Source organism: Saccopteryx bilineata, chromosome X (assembly GCF_036850765.1).
Source record: "Saccopteryx bilineata isolate mSacBil1 chromosome X, mSacBil1_pri_phased_curated, whole genome shotgun sequence".
NCBI classification, from domain to species: domain Eukaryota; kingdom Metazoa; phylum Chordata; class Mammalia; order Chiroptera; family Emballonuridae; genus Saccopteryx; species Saccopteryx bilineata.
In genome coordinates this window covers 30947891-30971533 of record NC_089502.1, presented here as the reverse complement: position 1 = coordinate 30971533, position 23643 = coordinate 30947891, and the positions used below count along the sequence as shown (strand labels likewise).

At 39.5% G+C, this 23643-nt stretch overlaps 1 protein-coding gene across 2 annotated transcripts in view; it reads left to right on the top strand.

The window, feature by feature from the left end:
• DOCK11 (dedicator of cytokinesis 11) overlaps positions 1-23643 on the top strand; it is a 233465-nt gene that overhangs the window by 141459 nt on the left and 68363 nt on the right. For both annotated transcript variants that reach the window (XM_066249156.1, XM_066249155.1), the window contains 6 exons: positions 8447-8563; positions 10886-10961; positions 11884-11987; positions 14425-14536; positions 20663-20729; positions 22587-22634. In XM_066249156.1, coding sequence (XP_066105253.1) covers positions 8447-8563; positions 10886-10961; positions 11884-11987; positions 14425-14536; positions 20663-20729; positions 22587-22634 — 524 coding nt within the window. The remainder of the gene's footprint in view (positions 1-8446; positions 8564-10885; positions 10962-11883; positions 11988-14424; positions 14537-20662; positions 20730-22586; positions 22635-23643) is intronic.

Here is a 23643-nt window from a genome sequence, read left to right as displayed (position 1 = left end):
TAAGAGAGAAGAATAGATAGGGACAGACAGACAGGAACGGAGAGAGATGAGAAGCATCATTAGTTTTTTGTTGCAACACCTTAGTTGTTCACTGATTGCTTTCTCATATGTGCCTTGACCGTGCGACTACAGCAGACGGAGTAACCCCTTGCTTGAGCCAGTGACCTTGGGTCCAAGCTCGTGAACTTTTTGCTCAAACCAGATGAGCCTGCGCTCAAGCTGGCGACCCCAGGGTCTCGAACCTGGGTCTTCCACATTCTAGTCTGACGCTCTATCCACTGCACCACCGCCTGGTCAAGCCAGATGAGTATATTGATAGCTACTTAGGATAATTTCACATATAAATGATGGACACCTCAATGAAAAAATATTAATTATCTTGTGGAAGCTCAGCAGGATATTTTTACAATATAAAAAACAATGTGGCCTGACCAGGCGGTGGCTCAATGGATAGAGCGTTGGACTGGGATGCAGAGGACCCAGGTTCAAGACCCTGAGGTTGCCAGCTTGAGTGCGGGCTCATCTGGTTTGAGCAAAAAGCTCACCAGCTTGGACCCAAGGTCACTGGCTCAAGCAAGGGGTTACTCTGTCTGCTGTAGTCCCACGGTCAAGGCACATATGAGAAAGCAATCAGTGAACAACTAAGGTGTTGCAACAAAAAACTGATGATTGATACTTCTCATCTCTCTGTTCCTGTCTGTGTGTCCCTCTCTGACTCTCTCTCTGTCTCTGTAAAAAACAAACAATGTGTATTTGCCTTACCTGAATATACAAAGTATTACTAAAAAAAAGAAACAAAGAAAACAAAATGCACTTGTTTCTCATATTATTATTTTATTTTTTGTATTTTTCTGAAGCTAGAAATGGGGAGAGACAGTCAGACAGACAGACTCCCGCATGTGACCGACCAGGATCCACCCGGCACGCCCACCAGGGGGCAACGCGCTGCCCACCAGGGGGCGATGCTCTGCCCCTCCAGGGCTTTGCTCCGCTGCGACCAGAGCCACCCCAGCGCCCGGGCCATCTTTGCTCCAATGGAGCCTTGGCTGCGGGAGGGGAAGAGAGAGACAGAGAAGAAGGAGAGGGGGAGGGGTGGAGAAGCAGATGGGCACTTCCCCTGTGTGCCCTGGCCGGGAATCGAACCCGGGACCTCTGCATGCCAGGCCGACGCTCTACCATTGAGCCAACCAGCCAGGGCTCTCATATTATTTTTAAGAACAAGATAACTACTTGATGATTTTTACATAAACAAATTATGATTTTTATCAGAATGATAGCATTTTAATTGAGTTAATTAGGGTGACACTAGTTAACATAATTATATAGGTTCAAGGTGCCCAATTCCACAATGCATTCCTGTACACTATATTGTGAGTTCACCCAGAAGCACTAATGTTTTTAAATTATATATATATATATAATATATATATATTATATATATATATATATAAATTTTGGAGAGAGAGACAGACAGACAGACAGACACACAGACAGGAACATCAAGCTGTTCCTGGATGTTCCCTGGGGAGTAGAACTGGCAACCTCCATGCTGGGACAATGCTCCTGCCAAGTGAACTATCCTTCCAAGGTTTTATTTATTGATTCATTGTTAGAGAGATAGAGAGAGGAAGGGAGAGAGGGGGAGGGGGAAGGGAAACATTTATTCATTGCTCCACTCAGTCGTGCATTCATTGGTTACTTCCCATGTGTGCCCTGACTGGAGATCGAACCAGCATCCTTGTTTCCAGATGAGGCTCTTAACCTACTGTTCTGAACTGCTCTTAATCTACTGAACTAACCAGTCGGGGTTCTAAAACACTAATTTAAAAGAGTATATTCACCCTTATATTCATTGTAGCATTATTTACAGTAACCAAGATCTAGAAATCGTCCAAGTACCCATCTACAGACAAGTGGATAATTATGATTTTTCAATTAAAAAATCTTATGCTGTTGTAGCCCTGTGTACTCTTTCAAATATATACCATAATTTATATCAATAAATAATATATTTTTGATTACTTAGTAATTAATAATAAGACATGATAAGGCCTTGGCTGGTTTACTCAGTGGAAAGAGAATCTGCCAGGCATGGACGTCCTGGGTCTGATTCCAGTCAGGGCACACGTGAGAAGCGGCCATCTGCTTCTCCCCTCCTTCTCTCCCTCTTTCCCTCCTGCAGCTAGTGGCTCCATTAGTTGGAGCATAGGTCCTGGGCACTGAGGAAAGCTCACGTGGTCCCAGTATATCAGCCTCAGATGCTAAAAATAGCTTGTTTGTGAGCATTAGCCCCCATTGGGGGTTGCCAGGTGAATCTCCATCCGAGTGCTTGTGGGAATCTATATTCCTTCCTCTCACTTAAGAAAAAAAAAGACATGATAAATATGTCAAATATATGTAATAGGACATTTTTCTTCTTCCTGAATAAGTGTGCATGTGGCTGTAGACCAGCCATACATTACACATGGGTCTGTTTGAAGACCACAGCTGTCATTGCTATTTGCTGCATCTTTAACATAGCATATTCAGATCTTATTAACATTAAATCCTATGGGCTTGAAAAACTGTACAGCAAACTATATATATGGATTTAGAATAACCTAACTTACCTGCTATCAGATGGCTCAAGGTAACATAATATTGTTTTATAAATAATAATTTGTTCCTTTGTTTTTACATTCAAATTTAAATATAAATTAAATTATATTACTTATTATTATAAGCTCACTTTGGAAAGCATGGATATAATTTTATTCTTTTTCTTCAGTATCCCCATTTGTCCTTAATAAACAGAAAATGCCTGCCAGTGATATATCCAGTTGTATTTCTTCAATTACAATTTTTTCACATACAAATTTTGTTAGTTTTCTTTATGTGATTCTCTTATAAAGTAGATTTAAACTCCTTGGCTCTAAGATATTATTTATTACCTACTGCAATTTGCAATGGTCTGCCACATTGTCACTACGATAATCTTCCCCCACTTAGTGTGGTTTGCTCTGTTATATGCCCCTTTTTTGGTGAATGCTGATATTGACTTAACACAAATTAACTGGTATACTATATCTAAATTAAAATATATCTTAAAGGTAATTCATTCCAACCAAGCTTAGCCAAACCTTTAAAAATGCTGGTTAGCACTGGGTTCTAGTTAACTGCTACTCATGCCTAGTAGTGGGGAAAAGGATCTTACACAATGTGAAGGAAAATGTCTTCAGCTGTGATTTCAAAGGATTCATGGGAAAAGCACAAAATGAACTTCCTGTCCTTGAAGCAGGAAGTTATACTCCCCTACCCCTCCCACCTTTCAGATGAAAGTGAAGGAAAAGGGATTTCACTAGTGCCTTACCTAGAGATGAAATTTTAAACTTTTTTTTTTTTGAGAGAGAGCGAGAAGCCTCAGCTTGTAGTCCCTATCACTTTTAGTTGCACATTGATTGCTTTTTGTATGTCCCTTGACGAGGAGAGCCAGTGTTCTCTTGCTCAAGCCAGTGACTTCTGGGCTTAAGCTGGCAAGCTTTGAGATCATGTGCGTGATTCCCGGCTCAAATCAGAAACCCACACTGACCAGCCACACTCAGAGCCAGCAACCTTAGGGTTTTGAAATGTTGACCTCAGCGTTCTGATTCGACACTTTATCCACTGTGCCACCACCAATCAGGCCTAAAGTTGGGATTTTAAATACAGATGCTTCTTGACTTCTGATGGGGTTACATGCTGATAAACCCATTGTAAACTGAAAATATCGTAAGTTGAAATAGCATTTAATACATCCCTTACTGAACATTATAGCTTAGCCAAACCTACCTTAATGTGCTCACAACACTTAAACTACCCTACTGTTGTGTAGAATCATCAAGCACAAAGCCTATTTTATAACCAAGTGTTGAATATCTCATGTAATTTATTATGCATATCACTTTCAGTTTAAAAAATTGTATGTTGAACCATCATAAGTTGGGGACAGTCTATATTTTATATCACAGATTTGGACTTTATTACTTTTAAAAATTCTGTAAGTAATATATCTATACAAACACAGGTATTTTCTGTAAATACATTAAACATTATGCCTGCTTGAGTGTTGGAGGTTTTAGACTATGGTAAAGATTGAAATGACAATCTCATTACCCTTTCAGTGACTTCTAAAGTCCTTTCCTCTTTGTTCAAAAGCTTTCGACAGGTATTAATGAATACAAGATTCTTTCCCAAAGGAACTTTGCTTCATGGGCCTGGTTAAACAAAGCTTCAATTCCTTTCTCTGTTTCACCCAAAGAATTCACAGATGGCCTGAATAAGAGGCCATCTGTCAAATACAAATGATAATACCAAAATGGGGGCAGAGAAAGGAACATGAAGCACCCATACTTTCTATCATGTCCCCCAAAGTGACCTTAAATAAAGAGACAGTCAAGGAAAAAAAATGCAAGCCCTGGCTGGATAGCTTGGTTGGTTGGAGCATCGTCCCAGAGCCTGGAGGTTGTCGGTTTGATTCCTCGGGACACATACCGGAGCAGCTTGATGTTCTTGTTGCTCTCTCTTCCTGCTTCTTTAAATAAATAAATAAATAACCGGGGTGGGGGCAGTCAATAAATAAATAAATGTTAATAAAGGAATAATGCTTCCGATGGAAAGGCTGCTTTGAGACTAGATCCCCTAGGCGCCCCCTCACGGTTCCAGCTACCTTGCCACTCCTCAGCCCCTCCTATAATGAAATTTGGGTGTCACTGGTCCCTATTATGTTACTCATAAACTGCTTTGGGAGGTCTCCTGACTGTTATGATTGCCATGAGACATCTTTCCTGCCCAGAACAAGAATGTCCAATGTCTACTTGGGCTATGGGCAAATCATTTTTTGTTTTTTGAAGAGTAATCCATGCACATGGTAAAGAAAATGAAAATAAAATGCTTCTCTCACATGTCTTACCTCTGTATCCTGATTCATTTCTCCAGAAGCAGTTACAGTTATCAGTTTCTTATATGTACTTCTAATTTATATATGCACGAGCCTATATGTAATATACATATATTCAGGGTGAGGCACAGTTAAGTTTATATGGTTGTGAGTATGCAAAACACAGTTTATTCTTGTATTATTTATAAATTTTAATATTTTTCTTATGAGTAACTATAAACCTATTTTTGTCCCTCCCTGTATAATAGAAACCATTAGGCATTTTTCTTTTTTCACTTAACAATACATCCTGAAGGTAAATTTACCACATTTAAAATAATCTGCATACTGTACCATTATATCTGAAAGATGTGTAGCATCTCCTTCCTTAGTGATCACTCACTATGAGAACTTAAACGGGCTCCCATTTAGATGCTATAATATTAATATACTGCAGCTAAAAATTATTGAAGACTTTCGATGGGCCAGACACCACATTATATACCGCACATGAATTAATTATTATCATCCCCATTTTACCAAAGAGAAAAGTGTGGTTAAGTGACTTGATCACAATCAAGTAACTAATAACAGGAGAGCTGGAATTCATGTGTTTTTAAAATCCAAAATTTGTGCTCTTAACCACTAGACTGTATTGCCTCTTAATTAAGTGGAACACTGAAATATTAGAGGTCTGCCACAAAGGGTGATCACGATGATGATAAATCTGGAAACCAAAGCGATGTAAGGAATAAAGGAAAGTAATAAGGGCTGCTTAGCTTTGTGAAGAGGGAATTAAGACGATTCATGGTAACTTGTCTTCAACTATTTCAAGTGTTGCCATGTGGAAGTGGAAGTACGCTTATTCTTTGTGGTTCCAAAGGGCAGAGCTACTCTTAGCAGGTAGAAGCTTCAAGGAACAAATCAGCTAAAGCAGTGGTCCCCAACCTTTTTTGGGCCACGGGCCGGTTTAATGTCAGAAAATATTTTCAGGGACCGGCCTTTAGGGTGGGACGGATAAATGTATCACGTGACCGAGACAAGCGTCAAGAGTGAGTCTTAGACGGATGTAATGACCTGTAAAATCTGGTCATTTTTTAAAAATAAAACATCGTTCAGACTTAAACATAAATAAAACAAATAATGTCAGTTATTTATTCTTTCTCTGCGGACCGGTACCAAATGGCCCACCGACCGGTACCGGTCCGTGGCCCTGGGGGTGGGGACCACTGAGCTAAAGCACCTTTCTAACAGAACGTGTGAAAGGTTAGGAGTATTGAAGGAGAAATTGAAAAACTAACCATTTGTCAGGGATGCACAGGTAGCAGCCATTCCTGCCTTGAGCAGTAAGAAGCACTAGGTTAGTGTTTTCAAACCTCTCTGCACCAACATCAGCATCCTCTGGGCTGGATTCCCACGACCCAGCCCAGACCGACTGAAACAGAATCCCCTAGTGATAAGAGACTATCATTGACATGGTTAGAAATTACAAGTCTGTTAAGAAGGGTTCCTGAAATTCACAAAAGAAGTAAAGATGGCCAATTCATGTGAATGATTTTTTCAAAATCAAGAATAAGTGCAAACTAAAGCAAGATGACATACTGTTGATCAGTATTCTCTAGGTTGACCGTTGGGTCCTAGAGGTCTTAGCTAAATCTCCAGACAAGCCTCCTAAAGTCCCAAAATATGGAATGTGACTCTTGTCCCATGAAAGCCCCTGCTGTTGCTGGTTTGAGTGTATGTACATATCTGGTGAGGAATGTCTGGAGCTGAGAAAAACAATAAATGAATTTGTATAAGAGCTACTGTATTAGTTAAGACTTTTGTGGCTTGCCTGCTATATTTATATATTTATAAATATATCAATCTCCCAAGAATTATAATTGATTTATGGGGCCAAGATCACATTATTTTAATTGCAGCTTTAAAAAATTATTAATAGTAATCCCCTGTGTGTGCCCTGACTGGGGATTGAACCTTCAACCTTGGTGCATTGGGACTGTGCTCCAACCAACCAAACTAGCAGCCAGGGCTAATTGAAGCTTTAATCAAAGCAAAAAGAAAATGTTTCTTGAATGAATACAGCAACTGATTGTGGGGGTTTTTTTTGTTTGTTTTTTTTTTACTTTTCCCATTCATTTGTTCAGCTAATATATATTGGCCATATGCTATGTGCCCGGGTACTGGGGATGAAACAGTGACTAGGACAGGCATGGTCCCTGCTCTCACGAAATTCAGCCCTCACTAGAGTTAAAGAATAGGAGTAATATGATCTGCTTTATAGGTTAATGGTTATTTAAAAATAAACTTTTGCCTTTTATGTTATGTAGTTGTGTCTGAAGCATGTGATTTGATGCCATATTATGTATAATTCCAAATACCAACACTGTTCTCTGGTAACTAGTTTTGAGACTATAAGTATAAATAGACTCACGCTTCACTGATTTGTTATGGATATTAGCCTATTTTTAGTCTTCAAACTGAGAGACGGAGCAAACTTTATTTATAATATATGTATATACAGTGAGTCCATAAAGTCATGGTGCACTTTTGACCGGTCACAGGAAAGCAACAAAAGACGATAGAAAGTGAAATCTGCACCAAATAAAAGGAAAACTCTCCCACTTTCATACCTATTAAGTGCAGTTCGATGTGGGCTCACGCACAGATTTTTTAGGGCTCCTTAGGTAGCTATCCCATATAGTGTCTACAGACTCGTCACTGACTGATGGCCTACCAGAATGGGGTTTCTCCACCAAACTGCCGGTTTCCTTCAACTGCTTATTCCACCGAGTAATGTTATTCCTATGTGGTGGTGTTTTGTTATAAATGCGCCGATATTCACGTTGCAGTTTGGTCACGGATTCGAATTTAGTGAGCCACAGAACACACTGAACTTTCCTCTGTACCATCCACATCTCGACTGGCATGGCCGTGGGCTGCTCCGCTGTATACATGGTGTTACGTCATCATCTGTGCATGCACACATGCTGCCACATCATCCTACAGAAACTGGGAGGGTTTTCCTTTTATTTGGTACAGATTTCACATTTCTGTCGTCTTTTGTTGCTTTCCTGTGATGGGTCAAAAGTGCACCATGACTTTACGGACACACTGTATATACATATTTTACATCTGTTAAGCTTTTTTAAAAATTATTTTTCAATTATAGTTGATATACAATATTATATTAGTTTCATGTATACAACATAGTGATTAGATATCTATATACCTTACGAAGTGATCAGCCTGATAAGTCTGGCACCCACCTGGCACTGTACATAGTTATTACGATATTATTGACTCTATTTCCTATGCTGTACTAAATTTACATCCTCGTGACTCTTTTATAACCAGCAACGTATACTTCTTAATCCCTTCACCATTTTCATCCTTCCCCCCTACCCATCCAGTCTGGCAAAGGTCCGTTTATTCTCTGCATCTATTAGTTTTTTTCTAGGTTTTTTTAATCCGTTTATTTTGTTGTTTAGATTCCACATGTAAGTGAAATTGTTCTATCTACAAGCTTACCTTCTGATAATTATTTTTCAGAACCAACAAGCCAAAATAGCACAGTTGTACCTCCCATTTGTTGGACTGCTTTTGGAAAATATACAGCGATTAGCAGGTCGAGATACCTTGTATTCTTGTGCAGCCATGTCTAATTCTGTGAGTAGTGATGTGTTTCTGTTGGCATTTTATCTCGTTTTATTGACTGTATTTGGAATCTGGTTCATATGCTGTATGGCTCGAGCTAAATGGTTCGCTTTTTACTCTCATTTTTACATTTACACTTTTTTCCTATAGCAGTGTTTCTCTTCTGTGTGCATATGAATCACTAGAGGAATTTGTTAAAATGAAGATTCTAATTCAGCAGGCCCAGGTGGACCTTGAGAGGATGCACTTCTAACAAACTTTTGACTGCTTCTAGTCCAAGGACCACACTTTAAGTAACAAAGTTCAAGAGAACACCAAAAATCCTTTGTACCCAGTGTTTTAAGATTTGCTGTTGTTCTATGTTTATTCAAGTTGAAAATAGAACAAAATATTCTTCACCTCCAAAATGTTAGGCAGCAGGGATTATACTGTATTCCTTTGCTTCTCACCTCCCTTGACAGCTTCCTTTCAGTTTTTTTTAGAAAGAGAGAGAGAGGGAGGGAGGGAGGGAGGGAGGGAGGGAGAGAGAGAGAGAGAGAGAGAGAGAGAGAGAACAGGAAGGGAGTGGGGGAGGAAAGAGATGAGAAGCATCAACTTGTAATTGTTTCAATCCAGCTGGGGTTTTCTTGTTGGTCGCGCCTCATACATGCCTTGACCAGGGTAAAGGGCTCAAACTGAGCCAGTGACCTTGGGACCATGAGGGTGATCCCATGCTCATGTCGGCAACATCGGGGTTTCAAACCTGGGTCCTCAGCATCACAGGTCGATGCTCTATCCACTGCGCCACCGCCTGTCAGGCCTTTTAGCACTTCTTGGTGAGTCACTTTTAGCTCATCACAATTGCTCTGTGCCTTTCTCTCCCCTGTGAGTCTTTCAGTTGAAAGGAACTTCGGAGGGGATCAGTCTCCCATTTGGCCAAACACCTTTTGTCATTATAATAATCAAAACTTTCCTTCTCACATTAGACCTAAATGGTTTTCTGTTCACTTATCCTAGTTTTGCCTTCTAGAGGTAGTATACAGAACAATTTATTCCCATCTCCACATGGTACCTCTTATGTGTGCCTCCTCAGTGTTCCTCCAGACCAACTATCTCTACTTCATCACGTGTTGTTCCAAACTCTTTCCATTCTGGTTATACTCTTCCGGATATGCTCCAATTTATCAATCATCCTATTAAAATATGGTGCTTAGAACTGTATACATTTTAGTCTGCTCAGTGGGACTATTAACCCCCACCCCACCCATACTCCATGGCATGGCTCTAGATCACCTTAAAACACTCACAGTAGCCATGTCACATTGTCGGATGGGGGATAGACTGGGTTCTTTACAGCTTCCTTTTGAAATCTCCCAGTCTGGATTTGTCAAGCCTGCCCTGAGTTCTCCAGAAAGTTGCTTCTAGGCCTCCCTGGTGGCCTGATTGATTGCCTGTAGCTCCTGATTATATCACCTACTTGGGTGTCAGGCTGGACTTTTTTTCTTTTTTCTTTTTTCTGAAGCTGGAAACGGGGAGAGACAATCAGACAGACTCCCGCATGCGCCCGACCGGGATCCACCTGGCACGCCCACCAGGGGTGATGCTCTGCCCACCAGGGGGCGATGCTCTGCCCCTCTGGGGCGTCGCTCTGCTGCTACCAGAGCCACTCTAGCGCCTGGGGCAGAGGCCAAGGAGCCATCCCCAGCGCCCGGGCCATCTTTGCTCCAATGGAGCCTTGGCTGTGGGAGGGGAAGAGAGAGACAGAGAGGAAGGAGGGGTTGGGGTGGAGAAGCAAATGGGCGCTTCTCCTATGTGCCCTGGCCGGGAATCGAACCTGGGTTCCCCGCACGCCAGGCCGACGCTCTACCGCTGAGCCAGCTGGCCAGGGCCCAGGCTGGACTTTCTTCACAAACACAGTACAGTAGCTCATGCATCTGTTTACGCTGCAACATTTGACAGTGATATTTGGAAGTATTTTACTTTACCCAGTTTTTTCTTTAGCAGCTCAAGTTCGTCTAGGGCTTCTGGTCACACCCCTCCTTCTAGCATTGTCCCTGGTTCCAAAAAGTAGAATTTAACCAGACTCTATCAGTTGTGGCCTTTATCAGCCATCTAGAGTTCTGTCCCTTAGCCCCAGGGGTCATGGTTATAACAGTATCTTAGTACCCATTTTGTAAAAGATTTGTCACCTAAATGCCAGTACTGATATCTGATTTAGATATCTGATTTAGATCTATCTGATTAGATCTGATTGAGCTTTGTGTAAAATCAGGGTATCATTTTATTTTATTAATCCAATTTCTTACGCTAGTGTGCAAATTTATTTAAATGACAGAGATATCACATTACTTACAGGCATCCAGGGATGAATTTGCATGTGGCTTCACTTCACCTACAAACAGAGGGAGTCTGAGCACTGACAAAGACACTGGTAATTAAGTCCTTTAAAGATTATACACTGCATAACTGTTTAGAAATGTACCTTGTCCTTCTTTATTTTTTTTGAAATATTTCACATAAAAACTATGTATTGCAGGGTCTCTACTAAAGATTAGTTAAAGTCTGACTACACATGCAGCCACATTTCTTCGTTTAGGTTTTCTCAGCTGAGCTAATTAAAAGTGGAGCTCAGTATACCGTTAAGAAAGTACAGGATAATGAGAACGCTGGCATCCAATCTGCTTATCTGTTTCCAGTCTTGGACAAAACACGTCCCTTTTCTGAGCCCTTTATTTCCTTGTCTGTAAAATTCGCTCTCAAATTGCGTGGGTTTATGTGATGACTTTCAAGGAATTTCTTTTCCTTTTTTTTTTTTTTTTTTTTTTTGTATTTTTCTTAAGTTGGAAACAGGGAGGCAGTCAGACAGACTCCTGCATGCGCCCAACCGGGATCCACCCGGCACGCCCACCAGGGGGCGATGCTCTGCCCATCTTCGGGGCTCGGGCAAACTTGGCTCCAATGGAACCTCAGCTGCGGGAGGGAAAGAGAGAGACAGAGAGGAAGGAGGTGGGAGGTGGAGAAGCAGATGGGTGCTTCTCCTGTGTGCCCTGGCCGGGAATCAAACCCAGGACTCCCGCACGCCAGGCCGACGCTCTACCACTGAGCCAACCAGCCAGGGCTGGAATTTCTTGTAGTTTCATACATAGTAAAATATTTCAAGAAGTACCAAAAAAAATTGCTTACATTTTATTTGCCATTGTATGTGTTTTGATATAATATAGAAACTTCAGAATTTTAGATGGCCAAGAGTTAATCCCTAAAATAATATCTTAACTTAAGCTCAGTAATTATTTTAAGTTATATTTTGGACAATTCCTCCTGTTGTTCACAAGGACTTGGATTGTCTTTTCCAGCTTATGGGTCTTTTCACAATGGAATTAAGAGGGAAGACTCCAGAGGTTGCCTCATCCCAGAAGGAGCACCAGGGTTCCCAGATCCGGGCAGTACTGGAGAGAATGTAAGAACTGATACATAGGATGACCCTAGGAGTGTGTTGGGCTACAGCAGTCTCTTTTTGTGTAAATAATCAGCTCTCTACTCTCCCATAGTACCATCCTGGATTTGTAAAAAGCATCCCATAATTTTTGGATATTTAAGTTCTTGCTTCCTGTCCTGGCAGCTGCTACTTTGATATCTTAAACTGTTTATAGCGGCTTAAAGAGTTTGAGTTCAAAATATCTTCTTTAACCCCTAGCACACTGTACTGTATCCTGTTCTAGAGAGGGAAGGTTCAAGTTTAAAATACGTAATGTACCTTGTCACTTAAAATGGATTACTTCCTGGCAGGATTAATTCAGCTTTTCATTCTTTTATAATAGATTAATTGCATTAACTTGAGAGGAAAAAAGAATTAGGTCCCCAAATTGAAGATCTCGGCATCCCGGTATTACTTCATCATAATATATTCTCCAACTCTTCCATCTCATTTTTTCAAGCCTAACATTCAAGTTTATGGGATATGCCGGCCTTGAGTCAGAGAAACTGCACATTAGACCAGTACAGGCTTGTCATTCTGCTATGTAAAATCCTAGAATCATATAAAATTCGAGTTTGAACAGTCTGTGAAGATAATAAATTTCAACTTTCTGTTTACAAACGGAAGCTGAGATTGTGATTTAGAAGTCACACAGCTCTGTCAGGACCAGACCTGAACCCAGGTTTTCTCATTCCAGCCCGCTTCCGCCCCTCTGTCACAGTGCTCCCAGGGCACAGCAGAACCCCCTGGGGCTTGATGAGATAGGAGGCGGGGCCTCAACCCCAGACTTTCCAATTTAGTTGGTCTTGGATGGGGCTTGAGAATTTGTATTGCTTAGTTCCCAGACAATGCTTCTGCTGCTGGTTGGGAACACCCCTTGAGAACCTCTGGACTGGACTTCCTTGAGCCCTTTGATAAATAGGGACGTATTCACAGAGGTTCCTATTTCGCACCATTTAGGGTTATGACAACAGGCACTGTTACAGATAAGGCAAAAAAGGGTAAAGAGGGTAAATGACTTCCTAATAGTCGCCCAACTAGCAAGCATTCAGAACCTAGATGTATTACTCCAATTTAAAGTTCTTTCTCAGTAAATCCTACTTTACTAAATGTGTATCCCTAGCCCAGTTTAGCTCAACTGAAAGGATTGATTTTTAATGAGTAAATAGTTTAGATTATTCTATTCATATAAATCTCCAAATAGGCTAGATCTTGTCATGCTTAACAACTGATACTTTAACAAAAGTAATTAATGATGAGAGCATCACTACTTGTAGAAGCTCTAATTTTGGAGGTATTACAGGGCCCTCCTTATTGTAATTATCTTGTAATATCATTAGCCTTTTATAAGATAAATTTTCTGACCTAAAATTTGGACTTTGGATCTTCTTAATAAACTCTGAGAAGAGATGTATTTATTCATTCTTTATTTTTTTTTGAATTTATTCGGTTGGCATTAATAAAATTATACAGGTTTCAGATGTACAATTCCATAAATACTATATAACACAAGGGTATTCAACCATTTATACCTTTTGCCCACTTTTGTATCTATTAGTAGTAAAATTTTCTAACCACCCACTGGTTCCACAGTAATGGTGATTTATAAAGTAGGGAAGTAACTTTACTTTATAAAATTTATAAAGCAGAGTTACAGCAAGTTAAAGCATATAATAATAATTACTTACCAAGTACTTCATGTCGGATTTTCGCTAAGTTTGGCAGAATAAGTCTTTATAAAACAATTTACTATAGTTAAATCTATCTTTTCATTTATACTTTGGTTGCTCCGCTACCACCCACCATGAAAGCTGGAACACGCACTAGTGGGCGGTAGAGACCAGGTTGACTACCGCTGATATAACATGTAAATTGCACTGTGTTCACTACCCAAGTAATGTTCCCATGACCATTTATCCCCCTTTACCCTCTTTTACCTCCCCCACCCCCTTTTCTCTTGTAATCCCCACACTGTTGTCTGTGACTATGAGGTTTTTTTTTCCTTTGCTTAATCCCTTCACCTTTTCACCCAGCCCCCCATCTCCCTCCCCTCCAAGGAGAGATTTAAAGAGTTTACAATGTCTCTTATACTTCCATGTACCTTAGTTAAGTTCCTCCTCAATGTAAAAGCTATTTTTACTGGAATGGCCACATATGATTCTTTAAGTTTTACTACTAAAACACCAGATCTATGAGAATTAAACACTGACAGCATTTGTGGCTATAAGGTGTGGTGGCAACAAAGAATCAACCCATTTACCTTCTAAGTGTGATATGAAATTTGGATTTATGCTTAGAATTTTCCCAAACAAGACTAATGATAAAAATAGTTATGGAGTTAAAAAAAATAGTTATGGAGTTAAAGGCTATGGAAACTATAGTGCCAGTACTATTCACAAAATTTGTCTTTATATTATAGACCCGGCAGAGTTCTTCGAGGAGCAGCGTATCCCAGTATAATCGATTGGATCAGTATGAAATCAGAAGCCTTTTGATGTGCTACCTATATATAGTAAAAATGATTTCTGAAGGTGAGCTACCAGCATATTAAGCCGAGACAATACTAGACATCTGTTCTCACAGGCTCACAGTCTCATGCAGCAACTGTGAGACCATTACCTAGAGCACATGCTCAATTGAAACAGATCTTTGAATGAAGACAGTGACCTTAAAAACGTTCCTGTATTTTAAGTTAAAATAAGTTCAGTTCAGACATGGATGTTTGATTCTAAAATTTTTTTTTTTTTTTGTATTTTTCTGAAGCTGGAAACGGGGAGAGACAGTCAGACAGACTCCTGCATGCACCCGACCGGGATCTACCCGGCACGCCCACCAGGGGCGAGGCTCTGCCCACCAGGGGGCGAGGCTCTGCCCCTCCAGGGCGTCGCTCTGTTGCGACCAGAGCCACTCTAGCGCCTGGGGCAGAGGCCAAGGAGCCATCCCCAGCGCCCGGGCCATCTTTGCTCCAATGGAGCCTCGGCTGCAGGAGGGGAAGAGAGAGACAGAGAGGAAGGAGAGGGGGAGGGGTGGAGAAGCAGATGGGCGCTTCTCCTGTTTGCCCTGGCCGGGAATTGAACCCGGGACCTCTGCACGCCAGGCCGACGCTCTACCACTGAGCCAGCCAGCCAGGGCCTGATTCTGAAATAATTTTTTAATTTAAAATTTCATTTCTAAAATGAGGCAATAGTTTTAGAACTGCTAAACATTTTTTTTCATGCAGAGCATATAATGCAAATGACCAGTGTAAACAGAAAAAAAAAATAACAACCAGAAGTTACATTGAACACTTTAGCTTTTATTTGACCCAGGATTTGGAAAAACAAGCAAACAAAAAGACAGGAAGGGTTCTTCGAAAGTAGAAAATGCCACTGTCGCTTCTGTAGTGCTGCTGCATGGTGTCATCAGCGTGGTGGCAGCTTCTTTTTCAGGCTCTTTTCACCTCCTTGGAGTGTAATAATATTATTTACTAGTATTACCAGTTCCTCTTTACATTAGATTTTATACTATAGACTATAACCAGTGGGTTTTCATAAAACTACATGTCTTCTGGATCTGAAAGTAAAGTCAGGTGGTTATTCTCAAATGCCACATTTGTCCACACAAACTCTTTCTTTTCTAAGTATTTTTCTCAAAAAAATATATGCAGGAATGAAAAACATAAGAGTACCCTGGGGTCTTATAATCTTAGTCACTATCTTTTATTTATTGTCTGTTTTCAGTAAATACTACTTATGCTTTAAATCTTTTTTGTAACAATGCAGGATAAATACTATAATGAAAACAACTCATTTTCTAAGTTCAGTAACTCACTTGCTTCAAATCTTTGTAACAATGCATGATAAATAATAATGAAAAATTATTTTCTAATTTCAGCAGATATTACATGCTTTAAGTATTTTTTATAACAATGTGGGGTTAATATAATAATAAAAAGAAATTATTTTCTATTTTCAGTAAACATTATTTGCTTCAAATCCTTTTTGTAACAATGCAGGATAACTAATATAATAATGAAAACAAATTATTTCATAAATTCAGTAAATACTACTTGCTTTAAAACTTTTTATAACAATATGGGATAAGTAATGTGATGATGAAAACAAATTATTTTCAATTTTCAGTAAACACTTGCTTTAACTTTTATCTTTTTTGTAATGCAAAATAAATACAATAAAAACATAAAAAGACATTAAAACAAATTAATAGGTATAAACAATAAATTCTAAGGTATGTTAAAATAGTAGGTAAAATAACTAGAATCTTTAAGTCCTAAGAATGTATGATTTAAAGTAAAAGTCATTGGGTGCTGGGTACACAAAACAATTAAAAAAAATAAAAATAAAAGTCAGAGTATAGAACTGCCTTGGAATATATTCTCAGAATTATTTTATAAGTCATATAATAATAATGGCAGCAGCTTACAAAACAAAAAGTCCAAGAGTTTAATGAGGCTATATTACGAGCCTCCGTGTTTTGGGAAAGAAATGAGTAAAGGAGAACATTTTCAACCCGGAAGTACATTGTTCCAGAAAGTAATGGGTCAGTTAACAACAACAACTGTAACTCACTGTTTTTGTCTTCCCACAAGGTGAAAAGTGGGAGCCTGCAGTGACTGCTAATGTATACAAAGTTTCTTCATAGGGTGATGAAGCTATTCTGAAGCTGTGGTGGTGATTTTAGAACTGTTTGAATATACCGTAAACCGTTATACTGTGTATGGGTTTGATAGTACAGTAACTTTCTGAACAAACTTGTTTAAAACAAAGAAAAAAAGCCCAACAGACACATGACAAAAAAAAAGAGCTGAATGCCACCAGTTAAAAAAAAAGTCGAATACCACCACAGCTTGGAAAGATTGTATGGGGGTGGTGGGGAGAAGAAAGGAGGAGGGGGAGATGCATCGCAGATTGCCTCTCCCCTCTACCACTCCAGTACATGTGCATACATGCATGTCACATGTACACAGACGCACACACACACCCCGTGCTGTGGCATGCGCTCATGCACACCAACACATACCGGATACTGTGATAACCGGTGACAAGCTCCTGTCTTGGTTAATGTCACGGGTAAAACCATAACTGCTTTGGTTCTTGAGAACTTCACAGGTCCTCCTTCTCTTGTAAATGTTGACTTCACTTGCTAAATATTTGGTCTTTGTTAATTAGGTTTTTCTTCTGTTTTTGCTTTTTGAATTTTAAAAGCACATTTTTAATAACTAGTATACTGGCTGTATCACGTCTCTTTTTTATCTTGTGTACAAGTAAAGTCATGCTGCTTGCTATCTATAAAATCATATTCATTTTATTCCAAAAGATATCACCTTCTGGGTCCTCGTCAAAGGATGTATTCTAGTTACTTTGTCTTCTCCGGTAAATATTTTCAGTTACTGTGTATGCATTTAAATGTTGAACTCTTCAGGTTTTTTCTTGGCTTTCTTTTTTATTGGTTCATAAACGGTAGCAATTTAAGTTCAACAAAAAGATACTTTTATGTGGAAGTAGAGGGAACTGTAGTTTATTAACTGGCAATAGTTCACTGTTTCAAGGTCTTAGACATTTTCCAAACTATGTTTTGTGTCTTATTGCCTGGCTTATTATGTCCTAAGAAATGGAATTAGAGTCAGGGGTTATCGGTTATACAGTTTGAATTGACAGGAAGACTGTCCTCTTGCGAAAGATAAACAGTTTCCTTAATGTAGAAGGTGAGGGAAAGCTACTTCCTTCTTTTAGACTTCATCTTGACTTTCCTCTTTATCTTGCACCCCACAGGGGAGCTCTGGTCATCACTTTTAGGCTTTTCAGTACCATACTGTGCTGCACTTGTAGATTCATTAGTATTCTTTCTCAAAGTTGATTGTTCATTGGAAGGTATCAGAACAGAGCCACCTCTCTGACTCAAAGACCCAATGTTGTAACGAGGGATATTAATTGATAGTCTTTTCTCAAATAATTTAGAGTCCAAAGGAAATACATTTGAAAGAGTTTCCTTTTTTTTTATAGAAGAGGAAATTGAGATTCTATGATCAGGCATCTTTTCCTCTGAAGTTTCAGATAATATTGGAATCGGTATGTTTGATTCTTCAGGTATACTGGGACAGCTCCAAGGGGAGAACATCTTAGAAGAGGTTCTCTTTGTAACAGTCATCTCCCCTTTTGCCTGGCCAAGCCTGTCTTCGGAAATAACCTGACCTTTGGGTCCCCTTTGAAAACACTGTGTAGAAAATGAAGGACAAAATGTATGTGACTCCTGGCTGGCACTACCTACTGTGGCAGGCTTACTGGTATTAGAGGAAATCTTCTCCAAAGACAACTCCGCCATGTCTAAAAGGTCCTGACTGTGAAATGGGTTTGCAAGCTCTGAACTTTGCTGCAACTCTTTTTTTTCTTCAGATTTCATCTGTTCAGTACTTGATATCTCCATCAACTTCTCTAGCACATACACCTTATTTTCTTCCTCAGGATTCTTGACTGTGAAAACTGACATAAATGGTTGAGCACAAGGAATAAAGTCATCATCACTCTCAGAACTAAACTTTTCCTGAGTCAATTTAAGTTTTTCAAGAAGCTTTTTATTTTCTTCTCTTAGTTTATTCCTTTCGGTGGTGATCTCTGTAATAAACTTAAGGTTTCGTTGTTGGATATCGTAAAATTCTTGCTGTAGTGAATTTCTGTATGTCTCATTTACTGAACAGCGGTCGCATGTTTTTGAGCTTAACTGATCTCGCAATTCTTGAATGGTGCTATTGAGGACTTTTTGTTGCTCAGTTAGCTTTATAATTTTGGATGCAGCACTTGGCTGCCTTAGGTCTGCCAATCGCTGTTTTCTCAAACTGGTTAATTTTGCCTGTAAACGATGTAGCTCTTTGTCATGGAGGTCTTTTAGTGCTAGCCAGGTTTTTTTAAAATCATTACTTGACACATCACATACACTTATCTCCACTTTCTCTGTTTGTGGAGGTGTCTTATCACCTTCCCCGTCTTTTTCACTCACGTTTCCTGCCGACATCGTGTCTCACCGATTTTGGATTTGTAAACGGCTGAAGCAGGCCGAGGCTTGACGCCGCTGCTGTCGAGAGGATGGTTAAGAGTTGTTGACTAGTTTTGGGCCGCGACAGGGCTAAGCCTCCACCCCTTTTACAGACTTGATGTGAAGCTGTCTTGGTACTGTGCGGGTGTGGCTCAGCAACGTCAAGAAAAGGTCCTAAATTTTTAGTGGACTGGCGGCCTCACCCCTTTGGCAGGAACAGGGAAGGGAAGATGGCGCCGTCAGTCGAGGGTGATATAGATTTCGAGCCCCGGTGACTTCTGGGAAGGATGATGGCACCTTCAGTTGGTTGTTGTACAGAGGCCGGAAACCAGTGGTTTCTGGGGAGATGGTGCCTTCAATCGACCATCATAAAGAGACCGGAAATCATCTGACTTACGGGAAGAAAGATGGCGCCTTCAGTTGACTGTTATAAAAGAGGTTGGAACCCCAGTGACTTCTGGGAAGGAAAATGGTGACCTCACTCGACCGTCATAAAGAGGCCGGGAATCCTGATTTCTGGGAATGAAGATGGCGTCTATAATTGACTATTATGAGAGGTGGGAACCTCACTGTCTTAGAGGAAGGAAAATGACAACTTAAACTATTATAAAGACTCCCCATAACTTCTGGGAGCCCAGCTTCTATGAGCGGAAAGACATGGGGGGGGGGGGGTTGAAGTTACTGCTGGCTTAATTTTTTTAAGCCGATCTAATTTGAATCATTTCTAGCATTTCTATTCTTAATGATCAATATTTTATCATAATTGGGAACTATCAATACTCGTTTTTAAAAAATTGGAAGTAAAGTTAAAATGCCCACATTTTCCCCTCCTCTTTAAACCCCCCTCCGCATAGCCAACTTTACGTAGTCCTCCATCCCTATCTGCATGAGGCTCTAGTTTGGCTTGCAATTCGGTCATTTGCTTACTTTTGTGATACCTACAAGATGTTTATTTTATATTTAGAAGAGAATCTGCTGATACCATTAGCTATATCTGAGTAGGATGAAAAAGGATTGGAAATTTGAATGGCTGCAGTTTCCTTCTCTTTTTTTTTCTTTTTTTTTCTTTTTTATCTCCATAAGTAGGTGTGATGGAAGTAAAGAAATAGGAAGTAAAAACATGAGTGCATATGATATATTTGAGGGACTTTTATATCTGAGATAGTGTGTGTGCATATTGCCAGTACTTCAGAGTTTAAAATCCAAAGGCGAGGAGGAAAAATAATTATGTCTCTTCTAAAGTTGATAGTTCTTAAACTTTTTGGTTTGAACAGCCCTTTAAATAACAGGCAAAGGTACCTGACACTCCTGCCGTTTGACAAAATGCACATATATGCACCATACTGCATAAAATTTTAGTAAGTTCATTAAAACCCTTTTGTTTTCATATGAAGATTAGGAATATGCTATCCAAAACATTTACAAAATAAATAAATAATATTGACTTTAAAATAATTATATATTGTACGATATATTTGGCATTAATTCAAAAGAATACAGTTGTATGTATTGGGCAGAATTGTCCATTAGTTGATGGTTGTTGAAGCTAAGTTATTGGTACTTTTGGGTTCAAAGTGTATTTACTCTAATTATTTCAAGATCTAACACTTTATTTTTTCCATTTTCAGATACTCTCTTAACTTACTGGAATAAAGTATCTCCCCAGGAGCTCATAAACATTCTCATACTTTTAGAGTAAGTTAAACTTATTTTCATAAATCTTCCCCTTACTTGGGGGAGCTTAATTAATACATAATAAAATACTACCTTTTTTCATGGTTTTAATATCATATTTGCTAATAATGTAGGAAATGTTAAGCTATTTTGGTAAGATAGATGCTGATTGATGTATAGGTTCTTCAAATATAGAGAAAAAATATGGTAAATGGAATACTTGTGATATTGTAGAAAACTCTAGCCAGTAATAGACCATTTTTATATCTGAGCAGGAATCTTTCTGTCATCTGGAAAACTAGAAGTGGCATCAACCGTCCTAAATCACTCAGAGCAGATGCTGATTTAATAGAGCAGCTTAAATAATTATAATTTAGAAATTGTACTCTAAGATAGAGCTGAGTAATTCTACCCACTTCACAGCTGAGTAATTCTACCCACTTCACAAATGAATAGATAGATATAGATATAAGTATCTCTATTCCAATGTACTTGGGGGGAAATCTAGTCTTTTATTCTGAGTAGAAGTGGAAAGTTATTCTATACAGAGTGGGGCAGAAGAAGGTTTTATAGTTGTGAGGCCACACAAGAGTTTATTCTTATATTATTATTTATTTATTATTTTTATAGGAAAAGTTGTAAGCCTACTTTTGCCCTGCCCTGTTGTATGCTGAGCTATTTTTATGTTATTAATGAAAACTGAAAGAAAAATTAGAATGAAACATAGGAAAAATTTAAATAAATAGTATACATATATGACATTGTATGTGTGTGTCTACCAACACACAAGATAAATATCTTTTTAAGTCTTTCAAAATTTTGCAGAAAAATAACAGCAAACAAAGCAGCAGTTAAGATTAAAAGAATAAACTAATTATATTGAAATATTTACTAATGAAAATATATGATGTTGGGGATTTCATTCAAAAACTATGGGAGGTACAGAGGGTGGAGAAAGAGCAGAGGATCTGTTCATGGTAGACGTTAAACAAAAAAGGCTATGTGTGCCTGACCAGGCGGTGGTGCAGTGGATAGAGCGTCGGACTGGGATGCAGAAGGACCCAGGTTCGAGACCCCAGGATAGCCAGCTTGAGCATGGGCTCATCTGGCTTGAGCAAAAAAGCTCACTAGCATGGACCCAAGGTCACTGGCTCAAGCGGGGGGTTACTCAGTCTGCTGAAGGCCTGCGGTCATGGCACATATGAGAAAGCAATCAATGAACAACTAAGGTGTCGCAACAAAAAACTGATGATTGATGCTTCTCATCTCTCTCCATTCCTGTCTGTCTGTCCCTGTCTATCCCTCTATCTGACTCTCTGTCCCTGTAAAAAAAAAAGGCTATGTGTTGATAATTATGGAGGCTGGTGGGTGCTGGGTACATAGGAGATTAGTATGCTCTCCTCCCTAGTTTTGTATGTGTTTGAGATTTTCAGTAATAGTATTTTAATGCTGTTATTAAAAAGTATAGCAATTACCCCAAATTTTAGGTCTGAAGGACCTTTTTAGGTATTAACAACTATGCTAGAAACCTTTGCTGTGATATATTATAGAACGCAGGATTACATTGATAGTATTTTTATGTTAAAATTGTATATGAAGACATGGATGGACCTTTTTGATGACTATGTCATTATAGCAAATAAATGTAGAAAGATATTGTTGACCAGTGTCACCCCAATAATTTCAAGTAAAAATGTAGAAAGATATAATATGGCAAGCCCACAAGTAGTTATGTGTATATTTATTTCTGTCTACCAAAACATACATTATAATATAATTGAAGTAGTCATTCTTTGTAACACATGACTTTGAAGTATTACTTGTTAAGTTGTGGAGAATGATAGTACTTTACTAACATGCTACTGTTTTTCTTTCTAGAGTATGTTTGTTTCACTTCAGATACATGGGGAAAAGAAACATAGCAAGGTACTTGCCATAGGATGACAATTTCCACTTTTTCTTTTTCTTCCAACAGAGGATAGTCTTTTTTTTTCTTTTTCTGAAGCTGGAAACGGGGATAGACAGTCAGACAGACTCCCGCATGCGCCCGATCGGGATCCACCCGGCATGCCCACCAGGGGGCGACACTCTGCCTGCTCTGCCCACCAGGGGGCGTTGCTCTGCTGCGACCAGAGCCACTAGCGCCTGGGGCAGAGGCCAAGGAGCCATCCCCAGCGCCCGGGCCATCTTTGCTCCAATGGAGCCTCGGCTGTGGGAGGGGAAGAGAGAGACAGAGAGGAAGGAGGGGAGGGTGGAGAAGCAAATGGGCGCTTCTCCTGTGTGCCCTGGCCGGGAATCGAACCCGGGTCCCCCGCACGCCAGGCTGACGCTCTACCGCTGAGCCAACCGGCCAGGGCCCAGAGGACAGTCTTGATCATGCCATGTAAAAATTAGATTATTCATTTTCAATTCACTTGAAATCAATATAATTTTATTAACCAATGTCACCTCAGCAAATTCAATAGAAATTTTAAAAAAGGCAACCTGTGGTTTATGTAACATGTCTCAACTCAAAGTTTAAATTTAAGTTAAACTAATGTGAGCTGATACATTTAAGTTTTCCAAAGGATAATGATTAGCCCTATATACAGAGTTTTTGCCTTAATCCTGTAACAAATGCTGTCTTTTGTAAAGGATGTGTGAGGAAGGCCTAGATCTAGGAGGAGGCCTAGAACGATAAACTGTGGACCATTGCAAGGTCTGTACTTTTATCTACAATTAGTACTCACCTCAATTACTAAGGTAAACAGAAATCCTCAAGTAAAATAAATACTTTAAAAATGTTTGAAAGGTAGGCCCTGGCCGGTTGGCTCAGTGGTAGTGTTGGCCCAGTGTGTGGATGTCCTGGGTTCAATTCTTGGTCAGGGCACACACCCTCATTCTCGCTTCTTTCTCCCTCTCCTCTCTCTAAAATGAATAAATCTTAAAAACAATA